Source organism: Saccostrea echinata, unplaced genomic scaffold (assembly GCF_033153115.1).
Source record: "Saccostrea echinata isolate AGI-Se365-2 ecotype Australia unplaced genomic scaffold, CSIRO_AGI_Sech_v1 ptg000016l, whole genome shotgun sequence".
Lineage (NCBI taxonomy): Eukaryota > Metazoa > Mollusca > Bivalvia > Ostreida > Ostreidae > Saccostrea > Saccostrea echinata.
Window position 1 is genome coordinate 1,612,711 of NW_026889765.1, and position 25,872 is coordinate 1,638,582.

At 33.8% G+C, this 25,872-nt stretch overlaps 2 protein-coding genes across 2 annotated transcripts in view; one reads left to right on the forward strand and one right to left on the reverse strand.

Annotated features, from left to right (window-relative positions):
- Positions 1 to 1,900: 1,900 nt before the first annotated feature.
- LOC133188336 (NADH-ubiquinone oxidoreductase subunit 8-like) lies at positions 1,901 to 9,592 on the reverse strand. Its single transcript, XM_061323715.1, has 6 exons — positions 9,518 to 9,592; positions 7,192 to 7,260; positions 6,951 to 7,040; positions 6,571 to 6,743; positions 3,483 to 3,611; positions 1,901 to 2,144 (listed from the first exon to the last, which is right to left on the reverse strand). The coding sequence occupies exons 1-6, from the start codon at positions 9,552 to 9,554 to the stop codon at positions 2,013 to 2,015; spliced, it is 630 nt and encodes a 209-aa protein (XP_061179699.1). The 5' UTR covers positions 9,555 to 9,592; the 3' UTR covers positions 1,901 to 2,012.
- Positions 9,593 to 9,830: 238 nt separating this feature from the next.
- LOC133188331 (ubiquitin-protein ligase E3B-like) overlaps positions 9,831 to 25,872 on the forward strand; it is a 35,487-nt gene continuing 19,445 nt past the window's right edge. Inside the window, exons 1-21 of the mRNA XM_061323708.1 lie at positions 9,831 to 9,852; positions 9,988 to 10,109; positions 10,327 to 10,376; positions 10,486 to 10,556; positions 11,216 to 11,280; positions 11,518 to 11,580; positions 12,525 to 12,629; positions 15,411 to 15,510; positions 15,820 to 15,905; positions 17,388 to 17,470; positions 17,765 to 17,870; positions 18,481 to 18,601; positions 19,912 to 19,946; positions 20,069 to 20,098; positions 20,188 to 20,300; positions 20,593 to 20,741; positions 23,132 to 23,287; positions 23,547 to 23,721; positions 24,315 to 24,433; positions 25,271 to 25,391; positions 25,736 to 25,832. Coding sequence (XP_061179692.1) covers positions 9,996 to 10,109; positions 10,327 to 10,376; positions 10,486 to 10,556; positions 11,216 to 11,280; positions 11,518 to 11,580; positions 12,525 to 12,629; positions 15,411 to 15,510; positions 15,820 to 15,905; positions 17,388 to 17,470; positions 17,765 to 17,870; positions 18,481 to 18,601; positions 19,912 to 19,946; positions 20,069 to 20,098; positions 20,188 to 20,300; positions 20,593 to 20,741; positions 23,132 to 23,287; positions 23,547 to 23,721; positions 24,315 to 24,433; positions 25,271 to 25,391; positions 25,736 to 25,832 — 1,959 coding nt within the window. The 5' untranslated portion in view covers positions 9,831 to 9,852; positions 9,988 to 9,995. The remainder of the gene's footprint in view (positions 9,853 to 9,987; positions 10,110 to 10,326; positions 10,377 to 10,485; positions 10,557 to 11,215; positions 11,281 to 11,517; positions 11,581 to 12,524; positions 12,630 to 15,410; positions 15,511 to 15,819; positions 15,906 to 17,387; positions 17,471 to 17,764; positions 17,871 to 18,480; positions 18,602 to 19,911; positions 19,947 to 20,068; positions 20,099 to 20,187; positions 20,301 to 20,592; positions 20,742 to 23,131; positions 23,288 to 23,546; positions 23,722 to 24,314; positions 24,434 to 25,270; positions 25,392 to 25,735; positions 25,833 to 25,872) is intronic.

Genomic DNA, 25,872 nt, shown 5'->3' on the forward strand with positions numbered 1-25,872 from the left:
AACGTCAGGGTCTCGGAGTCAAGACATTGTGTTGACTCACGACCCCTTACGTTGTGAGGATGAGAAAAACAGTGAATTATTTAAAATTTTCAAAGTCTAAGGCCATAACTTTCATTAAAATGGGCCAATATAAAAACTCAAACATGATCTGTAAGTCATCAATATCAAGAGGCCTTCCAAGAATCAGTTCATTTTCTACAAGCATAGGAAAAATAACTATGACAGAATGATTGACTGAAAGGGGTACCACTATGGCCAGGCCATTTCATGGCAGGGGCATAAAAAAATTACATGTTTTTTTTCTGCCATATATGCAACCATTAATTCAAGTGGCCCATGGGCCACAATGCTCACTTGAGTCACTATGGTCCTTCTGTTCTTCATCAGCAGAATAGTCCCTACATTGTTCTTGTGAAATTAAGATCACATATTGCAGCCCTATCCTACTCCCCAGGGGTCATCATGATTTGAACTTTGATCCCCTGTTGTGGCCCCTCTCTACCCCTGAGGGGTAATGATTTAAACAGATTTGAATCAACACTACTTGAGGGTGTTTCCATATAAGCATGGCTCTGCTGTTCTTGAGAAGATTTTTAAAGATTTTCCCTATATATATATACCAATGTAAAACTCATGATTTGAACAAACTTGAATCAATATCACCTGAGGATTGCTTCCATATAAATATGACTAATCATGGATTTGCTGCTCTTCAGAAGAGGACTTTTAAAGATTTTTCCAATGTATTCCCAAGTAAAACTTTGATCACTCATAGTAGCCCAACCCTACCCCCTGGAGTCATGTTTTGTCCAAAATTGAATCTACTCTATGTCAGGAAGCTTTCACATTTTTCATCTTTTTTGGCCCATTGGTTCTTGGGGAAAAGATTTTTAAATGACCCCACTTTTCTTTTACTTCTCTTAATCATCTCCCCTTGTAAGAGGATGTGGCCCTTCATTTGAATAAACTTGAATCTCCTTTACCCAAAGATATTCTGTTCCAAACTTGGTTGAAATTGGCCCACTGGTTCTGGAGAAGATGAAAATGTGAAAAGTTTACATCACTTAAAACGAAAGACAACAAATTTTATTCAGAAAACCTCACTTGAGCTTTTGGCTCGGGTGAGCTTATAAGTTAGAAAAACAAAGGATTTTACTGTTTAAATGACCCCATCTATTTTTGCCTTTTCTTGATTATCTTCCCTTGGAGCCCCCCCTTTTTTTTAAACTTGAATTTACTTTACCCAAGTATGCTTTGTGGCAAGTTTGGATGAAATTAGCAAGTGTTTCTAGAGAAGAAGAGGAAAATGTGAAAAGTTTACAGCAACAACAACAGAAATGAAAATGACAATGGACAAATTTTGATCAAAAAAGTTCATATGGACCTTTAAGTCTTTTGAACAATTATCCAAATTAACTTCCCTTGAGTGCACTCTTTTCCATTAAGTTTGATCTTATCCAGATCTTGCAAGATTTTGAAGGAAAACAAATAATGTTATCTCATGATGCTCAATGCTCATCTTTAGGTTCCATGCCACTTTGTTTTCTTAACATTCCATTACATCATGCTTTATTTTTCCAAAGAAATCCCCAGTTTTGAGATCTACCTTCTGTCTGTTGTTAACTTAATGTCCCCAGCCCGTAGGATTGATGTCTCCTCTGGGCTCCTGCTATTTACAAAAGCACATCTTTTCCTAAACTTTAATCATAGACTGTTCAAAACTGTTTCTCAGATTTTTTTTTTGCCAACAGACTAACAGACAAACATATGAAAACATTTTTAAACTGTTCTAATTTTACATGGTTTTTTTTTATCTATCATACTAGTAACTTAGTAAGAATAAGTACCAAGTGAACAAAACACTATACATTTGATATTACACATGAATAACAAAGATGAATGAATATTATAGTAGTTTTATTTAAGCCATTAAACAAGTCTGCATTAACATGATGCCTCATACAAAGATCTCTGAAATAAAATTAAGTTTTTCTTGAATTCCTTTAACACTTTCATCTATACATGTAGTCAGCCTGAAGGTTAGCTGCTATTTCCACCTCCCACTTGTCTCCATTGCTCAGGAGCTTTTCTTTGTTATACAGAAGTTCTTCATGAGTCTCAGTGGAGTATTCAAAATTAGGGCCCTGCAAATAGAGCATCAAAATTCTCATTTACATTTGTGTCTTCTCCCCCCCCCCCCCCCCCCACCACCACCACCACCAATAATAATGTTCAAATATTAATGCACAATGAATGATGTGAAGCGTATGACAGTGGATGAAAACAGATAGCAATATATGTTCAACTTGTTTTCTTTTAAGGAAGACCTAAACACTTCACACTAAAGAGTTGTATTTGTAGGGTAGTTCATGCATGCAGTGAGTGTGAACTGACCTTAAATGTAAGATAGATAAAATGGAAACATTTATAATGGATAAAGTAATCTTAACATTATATTTCACCAAGATGAAGTATTGAAACATCATTTACATGTATTTTCCCATTGATTTCATTTCATTTCAGCAGTGATTTTTGTTCCATAATACTTCACTGTATATAAATATATGAATATTTCATGGCAGTTACCTTATTATTGAAAATGAACTGCATAAACTCAGTAGGTACACCTTCATATGATAAAATTTTCTCAAATTCCAAAAACATTTTTCATTATTTAGTGTTTTGAGCTTCCTTCAGGTGTGACTTACTCAAGGTCATATCATTAAAGTAGAGGTCAATGGAGATTGTGATGCTTAAGACATGTAACAAAACTTTCCAATAAAATAACTTTGTAACCATTGATTAAAATGGTGAAAATTCAGCTTTGATACATTACCCGGTATAGCCTTGATTCACTGTGATGACATTCTGAGATAAGCTTGCTAGACTATTGCCCCCCCCCCCCCCCTTAAAAAAAGAATAAACAATTAAACAAATACAATTTAATATACTAAATGTTGACTCAAATTATATCTAAGATGGTATTCGGCATTTGAATTTGAACATGTACATTATCAAATGTACTCTGTTACAACACCTATGATAGAAAAGGCTGATTATTCAACATACACTAATTCATCATCAATAGATCCATTTGAATTCAGAAAATAAATGTTTTATATATTTTTGTTTTAGGCCTTTTAAGATATAACTTGGATCCTACCAATGTTAAAAGAGGTAATAGGATGGGAAATTAATAATTCATGCAGAAATTTACCCTTGGCAATTCAATAACAAGGCTTTAGCATATTTCATAAAACTTGCTGAGTTGGAGAAATACTCTAATTTGATTTATCAGGCATACAGGCATTTCTAAAATTCAGCCAATGCAAATATTTTTTTCTTAGCAATTTATTTCAAAATGAAATCCAAGCAGAAATGGGTCTCAGAACACTAACAAGTAAATGTAGCAAACTACTGACATACAATTATTCCATCAGTGTAATTTATAGGTTAATGATTTGTGCATTTTAAAAACCAACCTCAACAATGGCATCCACTGGGCATGCTTCCTGGCAGAAACCACAATAAATACATTTTGTCATGTCGATATCATATCGTGTCGTCCTCCTACTGCCGTCAGCTCTCGTCTCCGCCTCAATAGTGATGGCCTTAAACACAAAGATCCTCATTGGTTAATGGTTTCATTTTATATGTAACACTTACTTTTGATAACAAAATCTCTTATTTTGAAACAGTTGCAATCTGGTTTTCTAATTCTGAATGTATACACTGTATACATTATAAAAGACTTCTGTGCAGGGCTCTCAACTGTCTATAACTGGGGCCTTTGAAAGGCCCCATTCCCAATTCAAAAAAGGTACCTTTTCTCCCAATCAAATGTGTTAATTTTCCTGATTGTCATTTCTCCAAATAACTAAAAAAACATTGTTGCATATGTAATAATTAAACTTGCTATTTATATTTCTATGTATTGCAAAACAAAAATGTACTTGATAACAAAGACAAAAAATCCAATATATAATGATTTTTAAGTATCTCAAAATTTCCCAAAAGGTCACGATTTTCCCAATCTTAACGGGCCCGGCCCCAGTCCCAAAAAGTGGTTTGAGAGCACTGCTGTGTCACCAGAGTCTTTTGCAGCAACTTTTTAAATAAGAGGCCCATGGGCCACGAGGCTCACCTGAGTCAGTTTGCCCCATCTGTTCATTAGCATTTTCTTTAAATTTCTGTTTGAATTCATTGAAAACGTTGTGGACCAAATCCTAGCCCTAAGCTAGGGGGCTTTGATTTAATCAAGTTGAATCCACCAACATTGGAATGCTTCAATATCAATATGACTATGATGGCCTTGCTGTTCAGGAGATTTTTTTCATGTACATATGCTAAATGTAACCGTGGCCAGTGTTCATCATAAAAACTCTGATCCCCTATTGTAGCCTCAACCTATTCCAAGGAGCCCTGATCTGAACAAACTTGAATCTAAATTAACAGCGATGCTTGCATATCAATATGACTCATAATGGCTTTGCTTATTAGAGGAAGATTTTTGAAAATTTTCCCCATATATTCCTATGTAAAACCATAATCTCCTATTGTGATGCCACCATACCCCCAGTATCATGACTTGAACAAACTTGAATCTACACTACCTGGGGATGCTTCCATATTCATGTGACTTGTCATGGTTTTGCTGTTCTAGAAAAGACGATTTTTTAAGACTCCAATGTAAAATTTTGATCTCCTATTGTGTCCCCCTCCTTCCCCCATGGGCCATGATTTGGACAAACTGGAATCTACATTACCCTAGAATGCTTCAATATTAACAAGATTATTTAATTTCATGGCTTACATGTTCTTGAGAAGACAATTTTTAAATATTTTTCCCTATATATATTTGATCTCATATTGTAGCTCCAACCTATCCCCAGGGGTCATCATTTGAACAAACTTGAATCCACAATATGTAATGAAGTTTTCATAAATGTAATCTTTTCTGCCCCAGTGGTTCTTGAAATTATTAAGATGCCATTGAATTTGCACAATTCTTAATTATCTCCCCTTGAAAGAGGGCATGGCCCTTCATTTGGATAAAATTGTCTCCCGTTTACCCATACATGCTATGTAGTAAGTTTGGTTGAAATTGGTCAAGTGGTTCGTGAAGTCAAAAAATTTTGAAAAGTTTACAGACAATGTTTGAACAGAAAAACTCACTCAAGCTTTTAGCTCAGGTAAGCTAAAAAGACTATTCCTATAAATTTTCTATGTAACCCTTTCTGTGACACAAATTGATCCAAGTTTGAACAAACTAAAATAAAAACCCCATTTAATATAATGCTTGTATTTTAATTTCATAGACTTTGAAGTTGTTACTGTATAAAGAGAAATTTTAGCGAGGGTGTTGAGATTGCTAAAATTAAATATTGCTAACAATTTATTCCGCATTAGAGGTTTACTGGTATCTTTAAAGGCGTCATAAACTGCTCAAATTACTTCATGCTAAAATTAAATACCAAGTTTTTAGGAAAAATTGCTAAACTTGCGTCTCGCTAAAATTCCACTTATATAGTATATTGAGAGAATTTTTTTAAAAGATGATTTGCATGTAAAACTGTGATCACTTGCTTCCCAATTAGCAATATTTGACTTTCTAAGGACTCTCCATGTTTACATGTGTGTGTTTGTGTACATGTGTATGTATGATTGAGTGTCATAATATTCAGCCTTTGAAAAGGTTTCTGGGTCTTTGAAACACATACATGTATTAGCTTTAACTGTCATCAGGGTAAGAAAACAATTTCAGTGACCACTCATTCCAGAGGACAAGTTTGAAATCATCACCACTCATATTCATGATAATTTTGCTTATGCCACATAAGGCTCATTTTCTTGCCAGTAAAAAGAATAAGAAAGATCATGACATGTTTCAGATTTCTTTATCTATAGAACTATGGCTGGTGTACATGTGATATTCATTTATTCAGAGTCTGACTCTCTTGTCAAATCTGGAAGCAGGTTGTTTCCTTTTTGTGAAATTATAACCAAATATTTAGGGAAGAACACACAAATATAAAAAAAATCTTTTCCAGAATGACTACTGTATCCTTATCTTTTTCCATAAGATAATCAGCCTTGATGAAAATTGCACCATATACACTGCATTACTGGTAAATATTTAGTAATTTAAATAAAGATTTCTTTCAATTGAATCAATGTAAAAGTGTAATATCAAAAGACTGCCTGATTCATTTTAGAAATATGACTTCCATTTTTCTCTTGATTTCTAGTTTAGTCTTGTTCAACCAGACACTTAATTTATGACAGCTGTCAAAATAGATTAACTCTTTTGTGCCAATGGATTGGCAAACAGTCTAAAGTTGGTAATGCAATTTTAACATTGCTGGATTTTAAGTTTTCTTTTTGAAGTTATCAAGACAAAAAAATTTACTTGTCACCAATGACAAGCAGATCAAGATATCCCCTTATCCTCAGCCGATTTCAACTCATACTAGACTAGTCCTTTTTTTCGCACCCTGTTTAACCATGTTCATAAATCCACTCAAGGCTGTATTCCTATAGATACAATAGTGTACAGCAGTATTACTATACCTGAGCTGGACAGATAGCTTCACACAGTTTACAAGCAATACACCTCTCCTCTCCTGAGGGGTATCTTCTCAGAGCATGCTCCCCACGGAATCGCGGACTTAGTGGGCCCTTTTCAAAGGGATAATTCAGAGTGGCTGGCTCTTTGAATATCATTCCAAGGACAGTTCTCATACCTTTAAAATCAAACATGAGCAAAAATTTATCCAGGGCCCTCGGAATAATATTTATTATTTGAGAATGGAATTTGTTTCTACTACTTTAACATGGGACACTGGTGCTGATGAAGGGGGTATACCATAAGCTCATCTAGACTCTGTGAAGGTGAGCTAAAAACTGCTTTAGGAAATAATCAATAGAAAATACACATGTATACTACTTACCTGCAATAATTTCCTGGTAAAAAGAAATCATAACAAATCTGTTTGTCATTGCCTCAATTGTGACCTCTGGTTCCTTCCTTGATACAATAACTAAAAAAAAATGTGTAGAAAACATGGCAGGCTTGTTTTTTAAAAAATATTCTGATGTGTACATCGATCATGATGCTGTATTTCTGGACATCACAATCAGTGGCAAAAGTAACTTTTTCACTATATCAATTTTAAGAGAAATGAAACTTACCATATTTATTTCTATTTTGAGATACTGAGAATGGTCTGGTAGCCTGACCAATGACTCTGCTGGGCTGACCTATTAAGATACCAGGTATTCCCACTTTTAATGACAGTAAATTGCACATCCCCAGAAACCATGTTCTTATCGTTAATAACAAAAGTTAATTCATCAAAAAATAAACTCATCTTGATTTAATGGATATTGCAAATAGATAGTAGACAAAATGTCCTTTGTTAAAAATAAAATTTGCACTTTTCAGACTTCCATATGGAAATGCAACAAACATATGACTTCACAGTCTAGACTTAAAGTGTCTTTAGTTAGCGGTTTGAAGAGATGAATATTAATTGAAAGTGAAAAGGTATCCACTAATAAAAATACACAACTGCATTCGGCCCACCATAAATATATTCAAATGTATGTCAAATTATAATTTGTTGAGGTCAGTGGAAAATATAAAATACATGTATTTGATTGATATTAAATAAAGGAAAAATATTTTTAAGACAAAATGTAACAAATTTAGAGCTTTGAAAAATATTGCTCAGAGCAATCTTCCCCATGAGAATTTTCAAAAGTTTGCATGTATGTATTAAAGCTCATTGTAATTTCACCATTTAAAATTTACTTTATACACCCAAAGCTATGTTATATATGTCAAACAGGTTGGGTCCAATTGTCCAAATGGGATATAATAGCCTGTTTGGGATATGATATCCCAAGTGGGTTATAAAGAGCTAGGTTCACTTTGTTCTTGAAATGGCCCTGTAGCTATACCAATTTAATCAATATTGACCAACACTCTATGTTCCATTTCAAACATCGAGATAAAGTAGAAGCTTAGTGCTTTCATTCCCTATTAAAAAGCTTCCTCAGAAAGTCCAGGTATTGGGAAACACACTCTGTGAAATTGCAATATTCTTAAATTTTAAAGAAAACAGGTTTAATTAAGTACTTTCAGTGAAATATAAAAATATGAGCACACTCCTTGATCCAAAAAAATAAAACATGTTTTGTAATCTTCAGAAACAGTTCTATCATTATATAATTGCATATTTTAGATCAGAGATTGCATGATATGAAATATTGAAAAATAGCTTAAAAGAATGGCCGTTTTTGTAGAATTTTCAGGATATGGTAAATATGACACAATTCATGACATCACAATGCATTGACTAGCCAGAAAATTAGTTAATTACATCGTTTTTTTATAGATACATAGTCACCAAGGGTCTAAATGATATTTAAATGAATGCATTGTCAACTAAAACTAAGTAGTTTCACTCTTTCAGAAATTCACAGGGCCAAAATACCTTGTTCTTTAGAGTGCAAAAAATGAAAAGTTTTATTTTTGCTTAAATATCATAAATCCGCATTAAGATTCTTATATAAAGGAATAACTTTTGGTTAACAAATTTTTCTGTATGCCCACTCTTTAGGAGATTGATCCCTTGGAAGTTCCTAAACTTCTTGGGGAACTGTAGGGTTGCAGAAAAACTTGCTTGCCAAAAGTTATTCCTTTTAAAGTACTGTAAATTTATATCCCATATGGAATACTATATCCCAAGTGGGCTATAATACCCAGGTTTTTAGGGGTTGTAGGGGGCCTGTATACTGCCCCATTCCCAGTGGTAAAAAGTATGTGTTTTTCCCACTTTCATAAAGGAAAATTCCCAAAAGACAATGGAAACAAACAAATATGGTCAAAAAATGTCCGAACTCAGTAATATGTATATCAGGAATGGTGTTTAAAAAAAATATAAAAGGTATGCTCCAAAAAATGATTGACTAAATTTAATATAAGTCAAAAAATACCTTGCAATTGATAAAAAAAAATATTTGAATTTTATTTAGAAAAATAGTAAATATGACATTTTCCCCAATTTCAACCATATGACGCAGCAAATGTTGCTATTTTTCCCAAATAGAAAGGCCCAGGCCCTTGATTTTTTAAGACCTAAAAACCCTCCCTGATATCCCATTTGGACGATCAGTCCCAACCTGTCAAATTCAATTCAGTAATATTTATGAAGCAAATGGCAATATTCTGCAACTTAATGTTTGTTAATCCATTCTAACTTTAGCAAAAAATTAAATAAAATAATAAAAAATAAATTTGAAAAAAGCAGTATCAATTCTTGTCTTATCTCATGACTTCGAAAACATGTTATGCAAGATTTTTCTGATCATTGGCAAACGAGGAAATTCGAACACTAATATGAAGGTGATTAGCGGACATAGTACATTGAAACTTTTTATCTACACGACAACCTGGTAATCATGAAACATAATACAATATATATATGACAGTAAATGTAATGCAACATCTTACCTCTTGATACAAGAGAAAATAGCAGTTTTGTTGCCATTTTGGCAGAGGTCCCCAGTGTACATCCAAATTCTGATCCCGATGGTATTTTTAAAAATATATATATTCTGAACTCTGAACTTGTTTTAAAAATCGAAATTATTTTTTTTTTAATGCTGTCTTATTTCAAAATTTGAGCTATCGACAACATAAATTAATAATGTAATTTCTAATAAGATTTTATTTATTGATCGGAATCGTAATACACTCAATTCAGTTGTCAACACCAAAGACAGAATTAGTAGAAACTTAAGAAAGTCTCTTTTGTAATAAAGAGCTTGTTGTTGAGCTTATAACAGGTTTGATTACCTCATATTATGCTGGGGTTTTGTTTTTCCATGTCTTGTGTATAAGAGAATTGCAAATTAATGTCATATTTAATCTGTAGGCAACATTTTGTATCATTCTCAGCAGCTGCATGAAATGTTTTGTAGACGTTAACATGTTCAGTAAAGTAGATATAACCAAAAAGAACCAGTTTTTGGAACAGACTAAAGCATTACGAGAAGAAAGAGCTAATGACAAACTAAAGAATGATGCAGCCATTGTCATTCAAGTATGTTTAAACATCTTTTTTCTATTGTGGATGAGTGACCGGTGTAGATTAAGTTTATTTTCTGAATTGAGTTAATTTTTTCTTTTGACATTTAAGTGTTGAAAACTATGGAGCAAATTTACCATAATATTTATTATTTATCAAACTTTGATGAAATAGAATTGAGATCATGTAGATAAATATGTAGGTATTATAATTGAATGTTTGATATTTGTAGGCTACTGTCCGAGGATTTGTTACGAGGTGCAAATTACACAGAGAAATATGGTAAAATGTTTTCCAAGTTATTGAATGCAGCAGTTTTAAACTGAAATTATTTTAGTCTGTTAAAGGCATTAAGCAGTTTGAATTTCTCTTTTTTTTTAACCTTCTGCAGCAAAGAGCTAGAAGATGTGCTAGAAATTCCACCAGATCCAGGAGCAGTTTATAAGCCAAAGCTCAAACCAGGTTCTTTAAAAGAGATAAAATGTCAAAACCATGTTGCACATCTACATGATATTGCACATTTTTATTTTTTACTATTGCTTAGATGTAGGAATACCAGTTTTAATGATATTAATTTGTAAATCACAGCATTTTAGTTCATGGGAACCTTGGGGTCAAAACCAAACTTTTAAAAAAAGTCTTATTTCACATCTACAAGACATGAACAATCATATGCAAGTTTAGGTGATCTGAATAAATAAAAATGTAGGTTGTGTGATGACAAGAAGTGTGACATATTGATGAGAGGATGGGGTAAAACATTACATGAATTCTATATGGAAAGAGAGGGTATGGTAAAGGGCACATGAAATAAAGTGGTACATGTCTGGCCAGATTGATTTTATTGAAACACTGTAGTAATGACTGAGTATGATAAATTAAAAATAATGTGAAAAACCTACATGATTGGCTTCAAAATGAAGAGTAAGTAAACTTAAGCACATGAACAGAAGACCCTTCCATTTATATATTCAGATATGTTTTACCAAAACTAGCTATGAATATAAGAAAATTTTGTTAATTTGTGACAATATATGTAGTCCTTACATCAAAACAATATGACTTTAAATGTTTAGATTTTTAATGATGAACAAGTGATATGGTTTTTATTCTCTTTACAGCACTTGAAGTATACAGGACAATACAAAAGTTTTTCTTTGTTTTTGACAAAGACAGAGATGCTGGGGTAATAAAGTCTGCATATTATAAAGCAAAAATTATGTCGATTACATAATGACAATACAAACACAGAGGGTGCTATTGCAATATGTGTAGAGTACTATACTACTGTAAAAATGACTTTTAATCATCATGTAGAACTATACAAATGTATTTCTATATGATGGTTAAAGGGGCCATTTTGTACATTTGTATTTGTAGATGTACATGTAATAATATATAATTGTAATTTTCTTTATTACAGCAATTTGATTACCTCTGCAGATACCTACTGTCATCAATGGATACAAGTGCAGACAATATGAAGGTAAAGCCAATTTTGAAAGATTCCATTAAAATATGCTACTTTTACTCATAAAATAATCAAATAAAGATGTCAATATTGGTCACTATGAGACTATGCAAGAGTTTTATTATTGTTATTTAGATTCATGCTAATGAGTGCTTGTATATAAGACTAAGTTTAAAGAAAATTTGATTTCTCTTAAAAAGTCAATATTTAAATCTTTGTCCTTGTATAGAGAGCAATATAACAACTATTTACAAGATCATTTCAGAGTCTTAAAACTTCCTTGGATCATGAAAATTATTGCACAAAAAGATTTCATTTTCAAGCTTTATTCAAATAAATCATAATTTCAAGTGGACATCCTTAATTACAAAGTTGATAACATTTTTTGCCATGGGCTGTGCACACCTTCTGCAATCTATTAAGATGATTTTTTCCCTTAAATTTATAATGAGTCTACTCCTGTAACAGTCATATAGTGTAACAAGTCCTACTCCTGTTGTCAGTTGTATAGTACAAGTCCTACTCCTGTAACAGTCATTTGGTATAACAAGTCCTATTCCTTTAGTCAATTTTATAGTATAACAAATCTTACTCCTGTAGTCAGTTGTATAGTATTACAAGTCCTACTCCTATGGCCATTTGTATAGTATAACAAGTCCTACTCCTGTGGTCAGGTGAATAGTATAACAAGTCCTACTCCTGCAGTCAATTGTATTGTATAACAATTCCTACCCCTGTAGTCATACTCCTGTAACAGTGTTAATTATAACAAGTCATCTTTTTACTTTAGCAAGATGTACTCCTTTATAAGAAGTCATACCCTTGTAGCTTGTTGTTTAGTTTAACAAATCATACTCATGAAACACTTGTTAAGAATATTAAGTCCAACTTTTATATACAGTTGTGACCAAGAAATTAACAAAATACACTTTGTAATCATCAAATTTCTTTATTCACAGATGTGCTATGTTTATTTAGTATTGAACAAAGATGTTGTGTTACCCTGGATAGCACAGATCAAAGAAGTTTTGTGGAAGTGCTGCTCTTTTCTCAAGTCTTTAAAGGTATGTTACTTAGTACCAACATGTAATGTAGTCACTCTTATGTACATATCAAAGTGAATTTAGTTTTTAGAGGTTGTAGCTGAAATAAGTGACTTTTATAGTTTGAGGGTAAACTAAGCAGTCATAATTTAGGTTATAGTCATAGAATGAAATTATATTCAACAAATACTGCTGTACCCTAATAGGTATTTCTTCACACAGAAATGAGATACTGACACTTGTTTATTAATCCCCTACCGGTGAAACCAGAGGGGACTTCGTCAGTTTGTCCATTTGTCTAGCTGTTAGTTTGTTTGTCAGTCTGTCCCACTTGGTTTTTCCTCACTTTTTTTTCTAAATGCTTGCAGATATTGAGCTGATTTTTGAGCTTGATAAGTTACAGATGCATTTTGCACCGCTTCAGTGATTTTTTGATCGAATTACAGCATTTTCAATTCTTAATAGGAAGCAGATTACACTTACCAGTAGGGGACCGGTATTGCTAATGCATTACTAGCAGAATTCTTATTTGTGGGCTGAGAATCACTCTGATATGAAGTCAATATGTATTGGACTATACTGTGTTTATTTGTAGGCTGAGAATCATTCTGATATGAAGTCAATTATGTATTGGACTATACTGTGTTTATTTGTAGGCTGAGAATCACTCTGATATGAAGTCAATCTGTATCTGACTATACTGTGTTTATTTGTAGGCTGAGAATCACTCTGATATGAAGTCAATATGTATTGGACTATACTGTGTTTATTTGTAGGCTGAGAATCACTCTGATATGAAGTCAATCTGTATATGACTATACTGTGTTTATTTGAAGGCTGAGAATCATTCTGATATGAAGTCAATCTGTCTCTGACTGTGCTGCGTTTATTTGTAGGCTGAGAATCACTCTGATATGAAGTCAATCTGTATCTGACTGTGCTGTGTTCATTTGAAGGCTGAGAATCATTCTGATATGAAGTCAATATGTATTGGACTATACTGTGTTCATTTGTAGGCTGAGAATCATTCTGATATGAAGTCAATATGTATTGGACTATACTGTGTTCATTTGTAGGCTGAAAATCACTCTGATATGAAGTCAAGTTGTATCTGACCGTGCTGTGTTCATTTGTAGGCTGAGAATCACTCTGGTATGAAGTCAGTCTGTATCTGGCTGTACTGTGTTTATTTGTAGGCTGAGAATCACTCTGATATGAAGTCAATCTGTCTCTGACTGTGCTGCGTTTATTTGTAGGCTGAGAATCATTCTGATATGAAGTCAATCTGTATATGACTATACTGTGTTTATTTGTAGGCTGAGAATCACTCTGATGTGAAGTCAATCTGTATTGGACTATACTGTGTTCATTTGTAGGCTGAGAATCACTCTGATATGAAGTCAATCTGTATCTGACTGTGATGTGTTTATTTGTAGGCTGAGAATCACTCTGATATGAAGTCAGTCTGTATTTGACTGTGCTGTGTTTATTTGTAGGCTGAGAATCACTCTGATATGAAGTCAATCTGTATCTGACTATACTGTTTATTTGTAGGCTGAGAATCATTCTGATATGAAGTCAATCTGTATCTGACTATACTGTTTATTTGTAGGCTGAGAATCATTCTGATATGAAGTCAATCTGTATCTGAATGTGCTGTGTTTATTTGTAGACTGAGAATCACTCTGATATGAAGTCAATCTGTATCTGACTGTGCTGTGTTTATTTGTAGGCTGAGAATCACTCTGATATGAAGTCAATCTGTATCTGACTATACTGTTTATTTGTAGGCTGATAATCATTCTAATATGAAGTCAGTCTGTATATGACTATACTGTGTTTATTTGTAGGCTGAGAATCACTCTGATATGAAGTCAATCTGTATCTGACTGTGCTGTGTTTATTTGTAGGCTGAGAATCACTCTGATATGAAGTCAGTCTGTATCTGACTATGCTGTGTTCATTTGTAGGCCGAGTATCACTCTGATATGAAGTCAATCTGTATCTGACTGTGCTGTGTTCATTTGTAGGCCGAGTATCACTCTGATATGAAGTCAATCTGTATCTGACTGTGCTGTGTTCATTTGTAGGCCGAGTATCACTCTGATATGAAGTCAATCTGTATCTGACTGTGCTGTGTTTATTTGCAGGCTGAGAATCACTCTGATATGAAGTCAGTCTGTATTTGACTGTGCTGTGTTTATTTGTAGGCTGAGAATCACTCTGAAATGAAGTCAATCTGTATCTGACTATACTGTTTATTTGTAGGCTGAGAATCATTCTGATATGAAGTCAATCTGTATCTGACTGTGCTGTGTTTATATGTAGGCTGAGAATCACTCTGATATGAAGTCAATCTGTATCTGACTGTGCTGTGTTTATTTGTAGGCTGAGAATCACTCTGATATGAAGTCAATCTGTATCTGACTATACTGTTTATTTGTAGGCTGAGAATCATTCTGATATGAAGTCAATCTGTATTTGACTATACTGTGTTTATTTGTAGGCTGAGAATCATTCTGATATGAAGTCAGTCTGTATATGACTATACTGTGTTTATTTGTAGGCTGAGAATCATTCTGATATGAAGTCAATCTGTATTTGACTATACTGTGTTCATTTGTAGGCTGAGAATCACTCTGATATGAAGTCAATCTGTATCTGACTGTGCTGTGTTTATTAGAAGGCCGAGAATCACTTTGATATGAAGTCAATCTGTATCTGACTATACTGGTAATTTGTAGGCTGAGAATCATTCTGATATGAAGTCAATTTGTATTTGACTATACTGTTTATTTGTAGCCTGAGAATCATTCTGATATGAATAGAGTCAATCTGTATCTGACTGTACTGATTACATTCACGAGTGCAGGAGGGTGGAAGATTCTCAAGGGAAAACTGGGTAATGATAAAACAAATAGTGACTCATATATATAGAAATGAATTGGTTGTAAAGTGAATGAGGTCTAAATTTAACTGAATGGTAGATTTATAATTTTACCAAAAAATTCTTTGTTGCATTTAAAAATTTCTTTAGCCTTGTTGAAAAATTTGTTTTGGCAAATGATTTATTTATTGCAAGGAAACATTTAAATTGGTGGAAACTACATCCTCAAATTTCAATGAACACATGGTAGTTTTAAAGTAGATTTTAACTTCATTGACCTTTGTAATGTGCACCATCTCCTGATTTTCCATCTTTTATTCTCAGGAGAGACACTAACACCAGGCATGAATCAGCTATGTAACAATATAATGGGCCATCTTAATACAAAGGGATTGTATCCAGTGTTAAAGGTACCTTAAGTTTATAGAATGGAAGAATTTAGTGAATCAGCCTATTAATTATTTTTAGCTGATGCAGATTTAATTTTTACTTAACATACTGTTTTTCCCAGCACAAGGATTAAAATTTGTTTAGGCTTTAAGCTAACCCTTGTTTTTCAATACATCTGTTTGAAGGTTTTACAGATCACAATCTTTCCTAGTAATACAGTGGTTCCCGTTTTATCGAATAGTCAAGTTGTCAGCCTAGTTTTATCCGAATAGCCGAATATTAGAATAGCCGATTGCTCCATACCGAGTCCAAAGACAGATGTATAGAGCTACATGTATTGATAATACATCGTAGCAAATTTCAAACTTGCACTTTCGTTTTCTTTTGACATGTTTACTTAAAGACTTTACTAAGAATAATTTATTTCACTTACTTATGAATTTAATATGAAAATTTTTTTCAAATAAATTGACGCATAGAATATATTCTTTGATAGTTATTGCCATCGTTCTTCAGCACATGTTTACATTCCTTCTTCGATGGTCGCCATCTTGGAAACGGAAGTAGACTAAATGCTTGACTAATAACCGTAAACTATTTTTCCCTGGATAGATTGTAAATTAAAAATAAAAATATTAAATATATGTAATTGTTTCGTTTTGATTTGTTTCTTTAATACGGTTACGTATTTTATACTGTATGTAAGTTTACCAGTCTCGTACCTGTCTGCTGAAGAGAGATTTTGAGAGCCATGTGGAGAAAGATGGTATGAATTTTGAGACGTATATTTATAGAACGGACCATTTGTGATTTTTACCATAAATTTTGCACTGAAAAGTGAATAAATATTAAGCCAATTGACCAAGTTAAACGATTGAATAGGCTTATTTCATTATCCAAGCAAATTGTCATACACAAGCTAATCAGTTCAATGATTAAAATTTCACGCCGAAAAAATTGCAAATAATTGTCATAATTAACAAGTGCATCATTGAACCCAAGCCGATCACACAACTGTAATCAAAACATATCTATTTACTATGCTCACTATTGACACAGGTAAGGTGCCTGTGTGCGTCCAGGCGTAACTAATCCCCTCATTGTCGTACTCAAGCCAGTCAAGGTAATTGGTGTAAAACCGTGTAAACAAAGGCTTCACATACGAAGTTGGAGGTGTGAACAAGGTGCTGATTATCAATAAACACTATGATAGTCCAAATTTTTGTATCGGATAAAACGAAAATCCAATATTTTCTCATCAGAATATCAGGTGAAATTATTAATAAATATATAAGAAATGGTTTTGTGCTCTGATATTATATTGAAATAGCCGAATTATTCATTAAACCGCTATCCGATAAAATGGAAGCCACTGTAACTACATATATGTAGCCTAGATTGGAATAAATTCAAACATTTGTTTGCTGTAGACTTCAGTGTGTGGATTCACATTTTAATTACATGTAAATATTAATGTGACTATTTTTGTTCTCTATTTTTAGGGACTTTTAGCACAAGGATTATCAAGGACCAAGATTTTGTTTAATTCTTCTACTCTTTCTGCTATTGTCAACCTGTCTCTGAGGTAAGTCAGAAACAAAAAATCTGTTACTTTTTTTTAATAGTGGTGGCTTTAGAAGTGCAGATTAACAATGAAGAAAACATTTTACTGAAAAATTGATGACTTCTTTCCAAAATGTGAAGACTTAATAAGATAAGTATTAGAGATAATGGAGAGGGTAAGGTATGTTTACTGAAACAAAGTTTTTTCCAGAATTCATGGAAATTTTCTATTGAAATCTCAATTAAAGAAGCCAAAAGTACATAATTTTTCATGAATCATGAGTGTGTTGATATATATAACTTTTAACACTTTCAGGCCTCTGATTGCCTCGAACTTCTCAGAGAATCTGATGACTGTATTTGTCCTTCACATCATGTCAGTACCAGCTCTTCTTCATCATGTGGCTGTCAGCTCAGGGGAGGTAATTCATATAATATCTGTTCTTATACTTAGTTATTTCCCTTGGTTCCTTATGTTTTTTTTATGGACATTTTGACTATTTTTATAATTGAAGAAAAATAATCTTAAAGTTCTATAACCTGTAATAAAACAATGCTTAGATTTGTGCATTTAATGGTTAGGAATTTTTAGTCTTTTGCATTAGTAGGTAACTTTTGTTATAAACAGAGATATATTTACATCGTTCGGTAATACTCCACATATTCAGGGTTTGAATATTGTTGGACTTGAATATTTGTTCTTACATGTATTCCTTTCATGTGGAAAGAAGGGAAAAAAAGATGTCTCAACACTAAGTCACCTATATTACATTCAGGTTTATTTAACATATTTACATGTAGTACATGTATGCTGTAGAAAAAATACTTCTAGTTCCTGTAGGAGGTTTAAAGTGATTAAAAATTAGTGACAGTCAGTTGTAGAGGAATATTAACATACATAAACATGATTATGACAAGAAACTCATATATGTCACAAAATATTCTACAGGATCATGACCACTTCTGAAACCACGGAAACTTACAATGGTAGGCAATGTGTAAGAATTGTAAATTTTGAATTCTACTTTTCAGTGCCTAAATGTTCTCATTACTCACCGTATCTTCAAACGAGCCCTGGATTTGCTGACCAATGAACAGAGCACGAGGATAATCTTTAATTCATTGGAAGGAAGCTATGCATTGTGTCTACTAGGTATTGTTGTCATATTAAAAAAAATATACTGAAACGCAAAAGAAACACAACAAGCAGTAATCTACAAATATTTGAATTTTTTATCTAATGATTTTCGAAAATGAGTACAGTAAGGTAAAACTCGATTTAAAAACATCAGAGATTTGATAAAAATTTTGAATGGTTATCTTTTAACTTTAGAAAGTAACACATGACTGTTAAAACACCCCCCACCCCGGCCATTCAATTACAGCGTGCAAGACTGCCATGCACAACAGTTGCAGCTTGATTGAAACAATAGGTTTATCAATCTCGAGATCTGAGCGAAAGAAATATTCTTTGCCATTTTTAAATGTCTGTTTTTCAGATGATGAGGTCGAATTTTCTCTAGCCAAGCACAGTGTAGTAACCCTTGGACTTCTGGTCCAAGGACTATCATTCATGCTAATGATACATAAGAGCCTGTTGAGGAGTGATGTGGTGCATATTTGCATCTACAACTCGCCATCACCTTTATTTTGAGATTTTCCAGCTAGAGCAATGGAAATGCGTACATAAGTCATTTTCAGGAAGTCTTGGCATCGCTTACGGAAAAGAAAGGAGAATTTATTTCTCGGAACATTGCTGCATTACTTATGATGAACAGATACAAATCCTTAAAACCCCATATTATTGCCAAATGTTTTATTAAACATGCAATTTTTGATTTCTATTAAGTGCACTCAAACTTAACTTCCGGTAATGGTATGAAAATCATTCAGCCGTTAAATTACTGATATTTACAATGCTGAAGATGTCCTTACTTTTTAGATACAAAATTATATCCTATATGTAATATTTCCCCCGAAAATAGGATGTTGCATTTCTTTTGCGTTTCAGTATAGTTAAATGAAATTTCCTTGTCTTATGATAAAATAGGAAAGTTATTAATTTTGATGGTTATTATACATGTAAATGAATTTGATAGATACAGTCAAACCTGTGATAGGTAAGATATTGAGGGGAAATTTTATATAGTTTATAGACAAGTATGACAAGCGATCACTTAGACAGGTATGTATAACCATGCTCCAGGGTAATCATAAGATATGAATGGAAGGAGCAGATTAGAAAAAGGAAAATTATTGTTAAGATTTTAAGTGTCACTTGACAGACATTTTATACAGGGGGTTACTAAGGCAGGTCTGACTGTAAATGGCCATTAGGCATACAATTTTTCCTTTCATCTTACTAGTTTACCATAAATACTGGAAAAGTCATGATAGCAATAAAAAAACATTTTTTGCTGAAGGCTTGGCTTTGATGATAAATACTTTTGTTTTAACTTTTAGCAAACTTGGTTGGTTTAGGAATGGCTGAATTAGAGGTATGTTAGAACTTTTAGCATTCATTGTACATGTATATTTTATGCACTTGACACTATTGTCTTCATATTCTGATTTAAATTTCTTGAACAAACTCACCATAGCATTTGATTTTTTTTTTCAGGGACTGGTTGAAAATACTCAGAATTTTATGGTGAGTTTTGCCAATAATTCTATGTGAATTGATAAATGTGAACTCTGCATACAGATATTGTATTCTAAGATATTTTTTTCTACTCTTAGTCAGTGGTCATTCGGCTACTGGACAGCTGCAAGAAGTATGTCCTCAACAAGAAATCCAATCTGACCAGTTGGCATCTTATCCTTGGCTGGTTCTCACAGAAATCTGATGAAAGGTACCTTAATGAATTTAAGCAAATTGTGCTGTTTAATTTTTTGAGATTTGGTCATTTTATTTTATTAATGTTCATATAAATATTTGTATTTTTAAAATTTTTGGAATTCCCCTCAAATATTTTAGTACATGAATTATTTACTGTGATTTTGATTGAATAGCAAATTTCACAAAAAAATGTACAGCAGATCTTACCCTTGTATAGTTTTTAAGACAATTGATGAAACATTGTTTTGATTAATTTGTGTGTCTACTGAAAATGCTTGTATCTGTACCATTAAATAACTTTACAGCTTGAATGCAGCAATGCCACATGTAAAGGAGCAGATCAAATTGCTGTGGTCAGAGAAAATGATAAGAATTCTGTTTTCTGACCTTCTGGCATATGTAGAGGCAGAGAAAGAACAGGCTGTAGCAAAGAAGGAACCCTCTCCCTCAAAAAGTAAGGAACCCTCTTTCTCAAAAAGAAAAGGACTCTCTTACTTAAAAAGTAAGGGACCCACTCCTCAAAAAATAAGGGACCCTCTCCATCAAAAAGTAAGGAACCCTATCCCTCATAAAGTATGGGACCCTCTCCATCAAAAAGTAAGGGACCCTCTCACTCATAAAGAAAGGGACCCTCTCCCTCAAAAAGTAAGGGACCCTCTATCTCAAAAAGTAAGGGACCCTCACCCTTATAAAGTAAGGGACCCTCTCCCTCAAAAAGTAAGGGACCCTCTCCATATAAAGGTAAGGAACCCTCTCCATCAAAAGGTAAGGAACCCTCTCCCATATAAACTAAGGGACCCTTTCCATCAAAAAGTTGGGAACCCTCTCCTTCATAAAGTAAGGGACCCTCTCCCATATAATGTAAAGAACCCTCTCCCTCAAAAAGTAAGGGACCCTTTCCCTTATAAAGTAAGGAACCCTCTCCCTGAAAAAGTAAGGGACCCTCTCCCTTAAAAAGTAAGGGACCCTCTCCCTCATAAAGTAAGGGGCCCTCTCCATCATAAAGTAAGGGATATTCTCAATTATAAAGTTAGGGACCCTCTCTATCAAAAAGTAAGGGACCCTCTCCATCAAAAGGTAAGAAACCCTCTCCCTCATAAAGTAAGGGACCATCTCCCTTATAAAGTAAAGGACCCTCTCCCTCAAAAAGTAAGGAACCCTCTCCATCAAAAGTAATGAACCCTCTCCCTTATAAAATAAGGAACCTCTCCATCAAAAAGTAAGGAACCCCCTCCCTTATAAAGTAAGGGACCCTCTCCATCAAAAAGTAAGGGACTCTTTCCATCATAAAGTAAGGAACCCTCTCCATCAAAAAGTAAGGAACCCTCTCCCTCATAGAGTAAGGGACCCTCTCCCTTATAAAGTAAGGAACCTTTTCCATCAAAAAGAAAGGAACCCTCTCCCTTATAAAGTAAGGAACCATCTCCATCAAAAAGTAAGGAACCCTCTCCCTCATAAAGTAAGGGGCCCTCTCCCTCATAAAGTAAGGGACCCTCTTACTCAAAAAGTAAGGAGCCCTCTCCATCAAAAAGTAAGGAACCCTCTCCATCAAAAAGTAAGGAACCCTCCTCCCTTATAAAAAAGGGACCCTCTCCCTTATAAACTAAGGAACCCTCTTCATCAAAAAGTAAGGAACCCTCTCCATCAAAACGTAAGGGACCCTCTCCATCAAAAAGTAAGGAACCCTCTCCATCAAAAAGTAAGGAACCCTCTCCCTCATAAAGTAAGGGACCATCTCCCCTATAAAGTAAGGGACCCTCTCCCTCAAAAGTAAGGGACCCTCTCCATCAAAAAGTAAGGAACCCTCTCCATCAAAAAGTAAGGAACCCTCTCCCTTATAAAGTAAGGAACTCTCTCCATCAAAAAGTAAGGAACCCTCTCCCTCATAAAGTAAGGGACCATCTCCCTTATAAAGTAAGGAACCCTCTCCATCAAAAAGTAAGGAATCCTCTCCATCAAAAAAGGGACTCTCTCCCTTATAAACTAAGAGACCCTCTCCCTCATAAAGTAAGGGACCCTCTCCATCAAAAAAGGGACCATCTCCCTTATAAAGTAAGGAACTCTCTCCATCAAAAAGTAAGGAACCCTCTCCCTCATAAAGTAAGGAACCCTCTCCATCAAAAAGTAAGGAACCCTCTCCATCAAAAAAGGGACTCTCTCCCTTATAAACTAAGGGACCCTCTCCCTCATAAAGTAAGGAACTCTCTCCATCAAAAAAGGGACCATCTCCCTTATAAAGTAAGGGACCCGCTCCCTCATAAAGTAAGGAACCCATCATCAAAAAAGGGACCATCTTCCTTATAAAGTAAGGGACCCTCTTCCTCATAAAGTAAGGGACCCTCTATATCAAAAAAGTAAGGGACTTCATTCATACTATATTCTTATCATTTTGAACCCAGTGACAGCACTGCATGAGGATTTTTCATGGAAGTCTTGAGAGTTCCTTAAATAGAATTTTTAAGACAGCTATTAGTTTGTTATGTGGGATGTGTACAATGTAGACATCAATAGTCGTTGATTATCCTCCCATTGAATTTAAAGTGCAATGATTGAATGTCTCATTATTGCTCCATGTGTGTCTAGCAAAGGGACTGTGGTTATTTCACTTAATATGGGATTCATGCCTGAATGTTACATAAATTCAAGCACTACCCAAAGCCATAGTTAGAAACATAAGAATGCATTATGTAGTATTTTTATTCAGTTTTTTATAATTTACAAGACAGCGCTCAAAGAGAAATGCTTGAAATATTTTTCACTGTAAGATTTAGAAGAAAACATTTGAACAAAAGGAATATTTTAAAGCATGCTAGTAAATACTATAGGTTTATGACTATTTTACAGACATATTAAAGAAAGCCATAGAAAAGGCCTCCTCTAAATCAACAGCTACCAAGATAAAGCTGGAGAGTCCGCTGGCCAAGACGACGTGTTACACGTGTGCCCTGTATCAGATAATGATGAACACACTCACTCAGCTTAGAATGGACATCCTCTCAGGTCTGTCTTGGGAGTTTTATCAATAAGTAATCAAACTTAACCAAACTAAAAGAGGTGTAAGGAAGAATAATGGAAAATATTTATTCTCTTTGTAACATTTTAAGAGATGAGCTCCGATTTGAGATACAAGTATAAATAACAATAATTGTAGAGAAATTTTATTGTAAATGAAATCAAGTTAATATCTGTTCTTTTGTCTTGTTTTTTAGTTTGAACAATATCCCATAAATATGTTCAATGATTGGTTAATTCTCAACAGGTATAAGTTATAATCAGGTGCTGCTACCAGCTTTGTGGAAGTTCCTCTGTGACCTTGGCCCAAACTGTGGCCTTAAGGTGTTTATTGACCTTTTGACCCAGACCCCCAACAGTGTCATACACCCAGTGTTCAGCCTGTTGACTGTATTCTGTGAGGCTGCTACTCATTATATCATGTAAGTGCTATCATTATATCACGTAAAACTGCTATCATTATATCATGTAAATGCTATCAATATATCATGTAAATGCTATCATAATACCATGTAAGTGCTATCATTATATCATGTTAGTGTTATCATTGTATCATGTAAGTGCTATCATTACTCGTAAATTTTATTTCTGGTGTTTACAAATATGATTTTTCATTAGGTACATATACATGTAATGCTTACATGCTTTGTACATGTACTGTAAACCAAGCTTTATATGCCAAAACTTTTATTTGTGATTCGTTGTTCTGAAATTCATCCCTGATGACTCATTGTTGTGACTGAGACAATTTTCTACATATATACACAATTAAAATAAAGGTTGGCATTGAGAAATAGAAAAATATTTCTCACACAGGAATAGGAGTTGGTTTACAGTATATTACAAGGAAAGTGATATATTGTGTTTGAGTTCATTATTTTCATTTTTGTCTTTTGTATGCTTGGAATCTATATTCTTGAAAAGTGTTCAACTGTTAGGAAATATCTACCAACCAAAATAAATTAAAATATCACATATATTTTTGAATTGTCTATATCTCTCTTAAACAATGTAGAACACTGGACGATATGGAGATGTATGAACAACAGAAGATGTTTACACTGGATGACTACATCAGAATGAGCAAGTTTCTCAATTTATTTGTGTACAGAGTCACCTGGCACAATCTCATAGGTAAAGATTTGTTTTAATTAAGCTAATAACAGAAAACAATGAAGTTTATTTATATTATATAGAATAAGTATCATAATTTTCAAAAGGAAACCTTGCAGCCGTAGATAAATTATTCTATCCTGGTTTTGATTAATATTATTAGCTATCTTCGTACCCTGTATTTGTTTGATGTAAATGTATGAGTACAGTATATAAATGGTGTCTGTTTTGGAAGGTAACAGTTAAAATTGACACCCCAAAGAAAACCATTGTCAACCAACGTGTCAGTGGAGGTTGACAATGGTTTTCCAAGGGTGGCAATTTCAACTGTTACCCTCCTAAACAGGCACCATTTATTTTATTATACTGAATGTCTTATTGACTTAGGATGTCAGCAAAAAAAATTCATCGATCGTCTTTATGTTCACGTTTAGAAAGCTTTCGAACTTCCCGCTTCTATTTTTCTCAAAAAAAAGATTTGAAAAAGATGTACCGACCTCTTTATTGTTTGTTTGATACTCAAAGAGTCCTTTATCATCTAAAGTTTCATAAATTCTGCACTCGCAAGCATGTTTCGTCTGTCCTTTGTTGTTTTCAAGTTAGCTACATCAAATGCAAGCTTTCATTGACGTCAAGTTTATTTGACTTTTTCAAATGCACAACAGATGTTTTGAGAATTCTACGGTGAACCGTACGTGCATGAAATGCACGCATGTAACATTTTCATTGTGTTACCCATTGTCAAGTCTGTTGCTAATGCTGAGGGTAACATTACGGATCATTAACTGCATCTAAACCAATCAGATTTTAGTATTTAACATGAAAGTATAATAATAGTTAATGTTTCACTCTGATCAGATTTAAGGAGTGTAGAGAGTGGAGAGTCTGACGTTTATAATGCTACGCACAACCTCTTGCTTCTGTTGTATGAGAGGGACTGTAGACGGCCATACGCTGAAAAGGATCATTGGCTCAACAGGTCAGTTCACAGGAAATAAAAAGCACAAAATAAATGTTACCCAAAATTTTCCCAATGAATTTCATGCAGGAAAAAAACACTTACGTGAATCTGACATGAAAGTTTTTTTTTAATTTGTTTCAAACTTTATGCGAGTTTTTAGCAAAAAATCTATTCATTTGAAATTTCACTGCTGCACAATTAGTTGTGTGTAGCAGTAAAGCATTTTTGAAAAAAAAAAGTTAGCCCTTTCAATCAATATTACCAAACTCTTTAGATTTTCTTCAGTGCTCTAAGTCTGATTAGTGGAGAAAGTGCAATCTGGAGTTATTCTTATATGTAATGTTGTTTTTATTTGGTTGCAGAGACATCAAACCTAGTGCATTCCTTAAAGATTCTGACAGAGACAGAGCTATGGAGGTGCTGGTGAAGAAAACTCCTTTTATCATTCCATTTGCAGAGGTAATGCAATGAGGAGGTCTAAAAATTCTTGATACATTCA

Excerpts from the sequence above, each read along its gene's own strand:
- LOC133188336 (XM_061323715.1), bottom strand. The coding sequence starts at position 9,554 with ATGGCAACAAAACTGCTATTTTCTCTTGTATCAAGAG. Across the intron at positions 3,612-6,570 it reads AAGCTATCTGTCCAGCTCAG|GCCATCACTATTGAGGCGGA; the intron begins GTATAGTAATAC and ends TTTGTGTTTAAG. Across the intron at positions 2,145-3,482 it reads CAGTGGATGCCATTGTTGAG|GGCCCTAATTTTGAATACTC; the intron begins GTTGGTTTTTAA and ends CTCTATTTGCAG.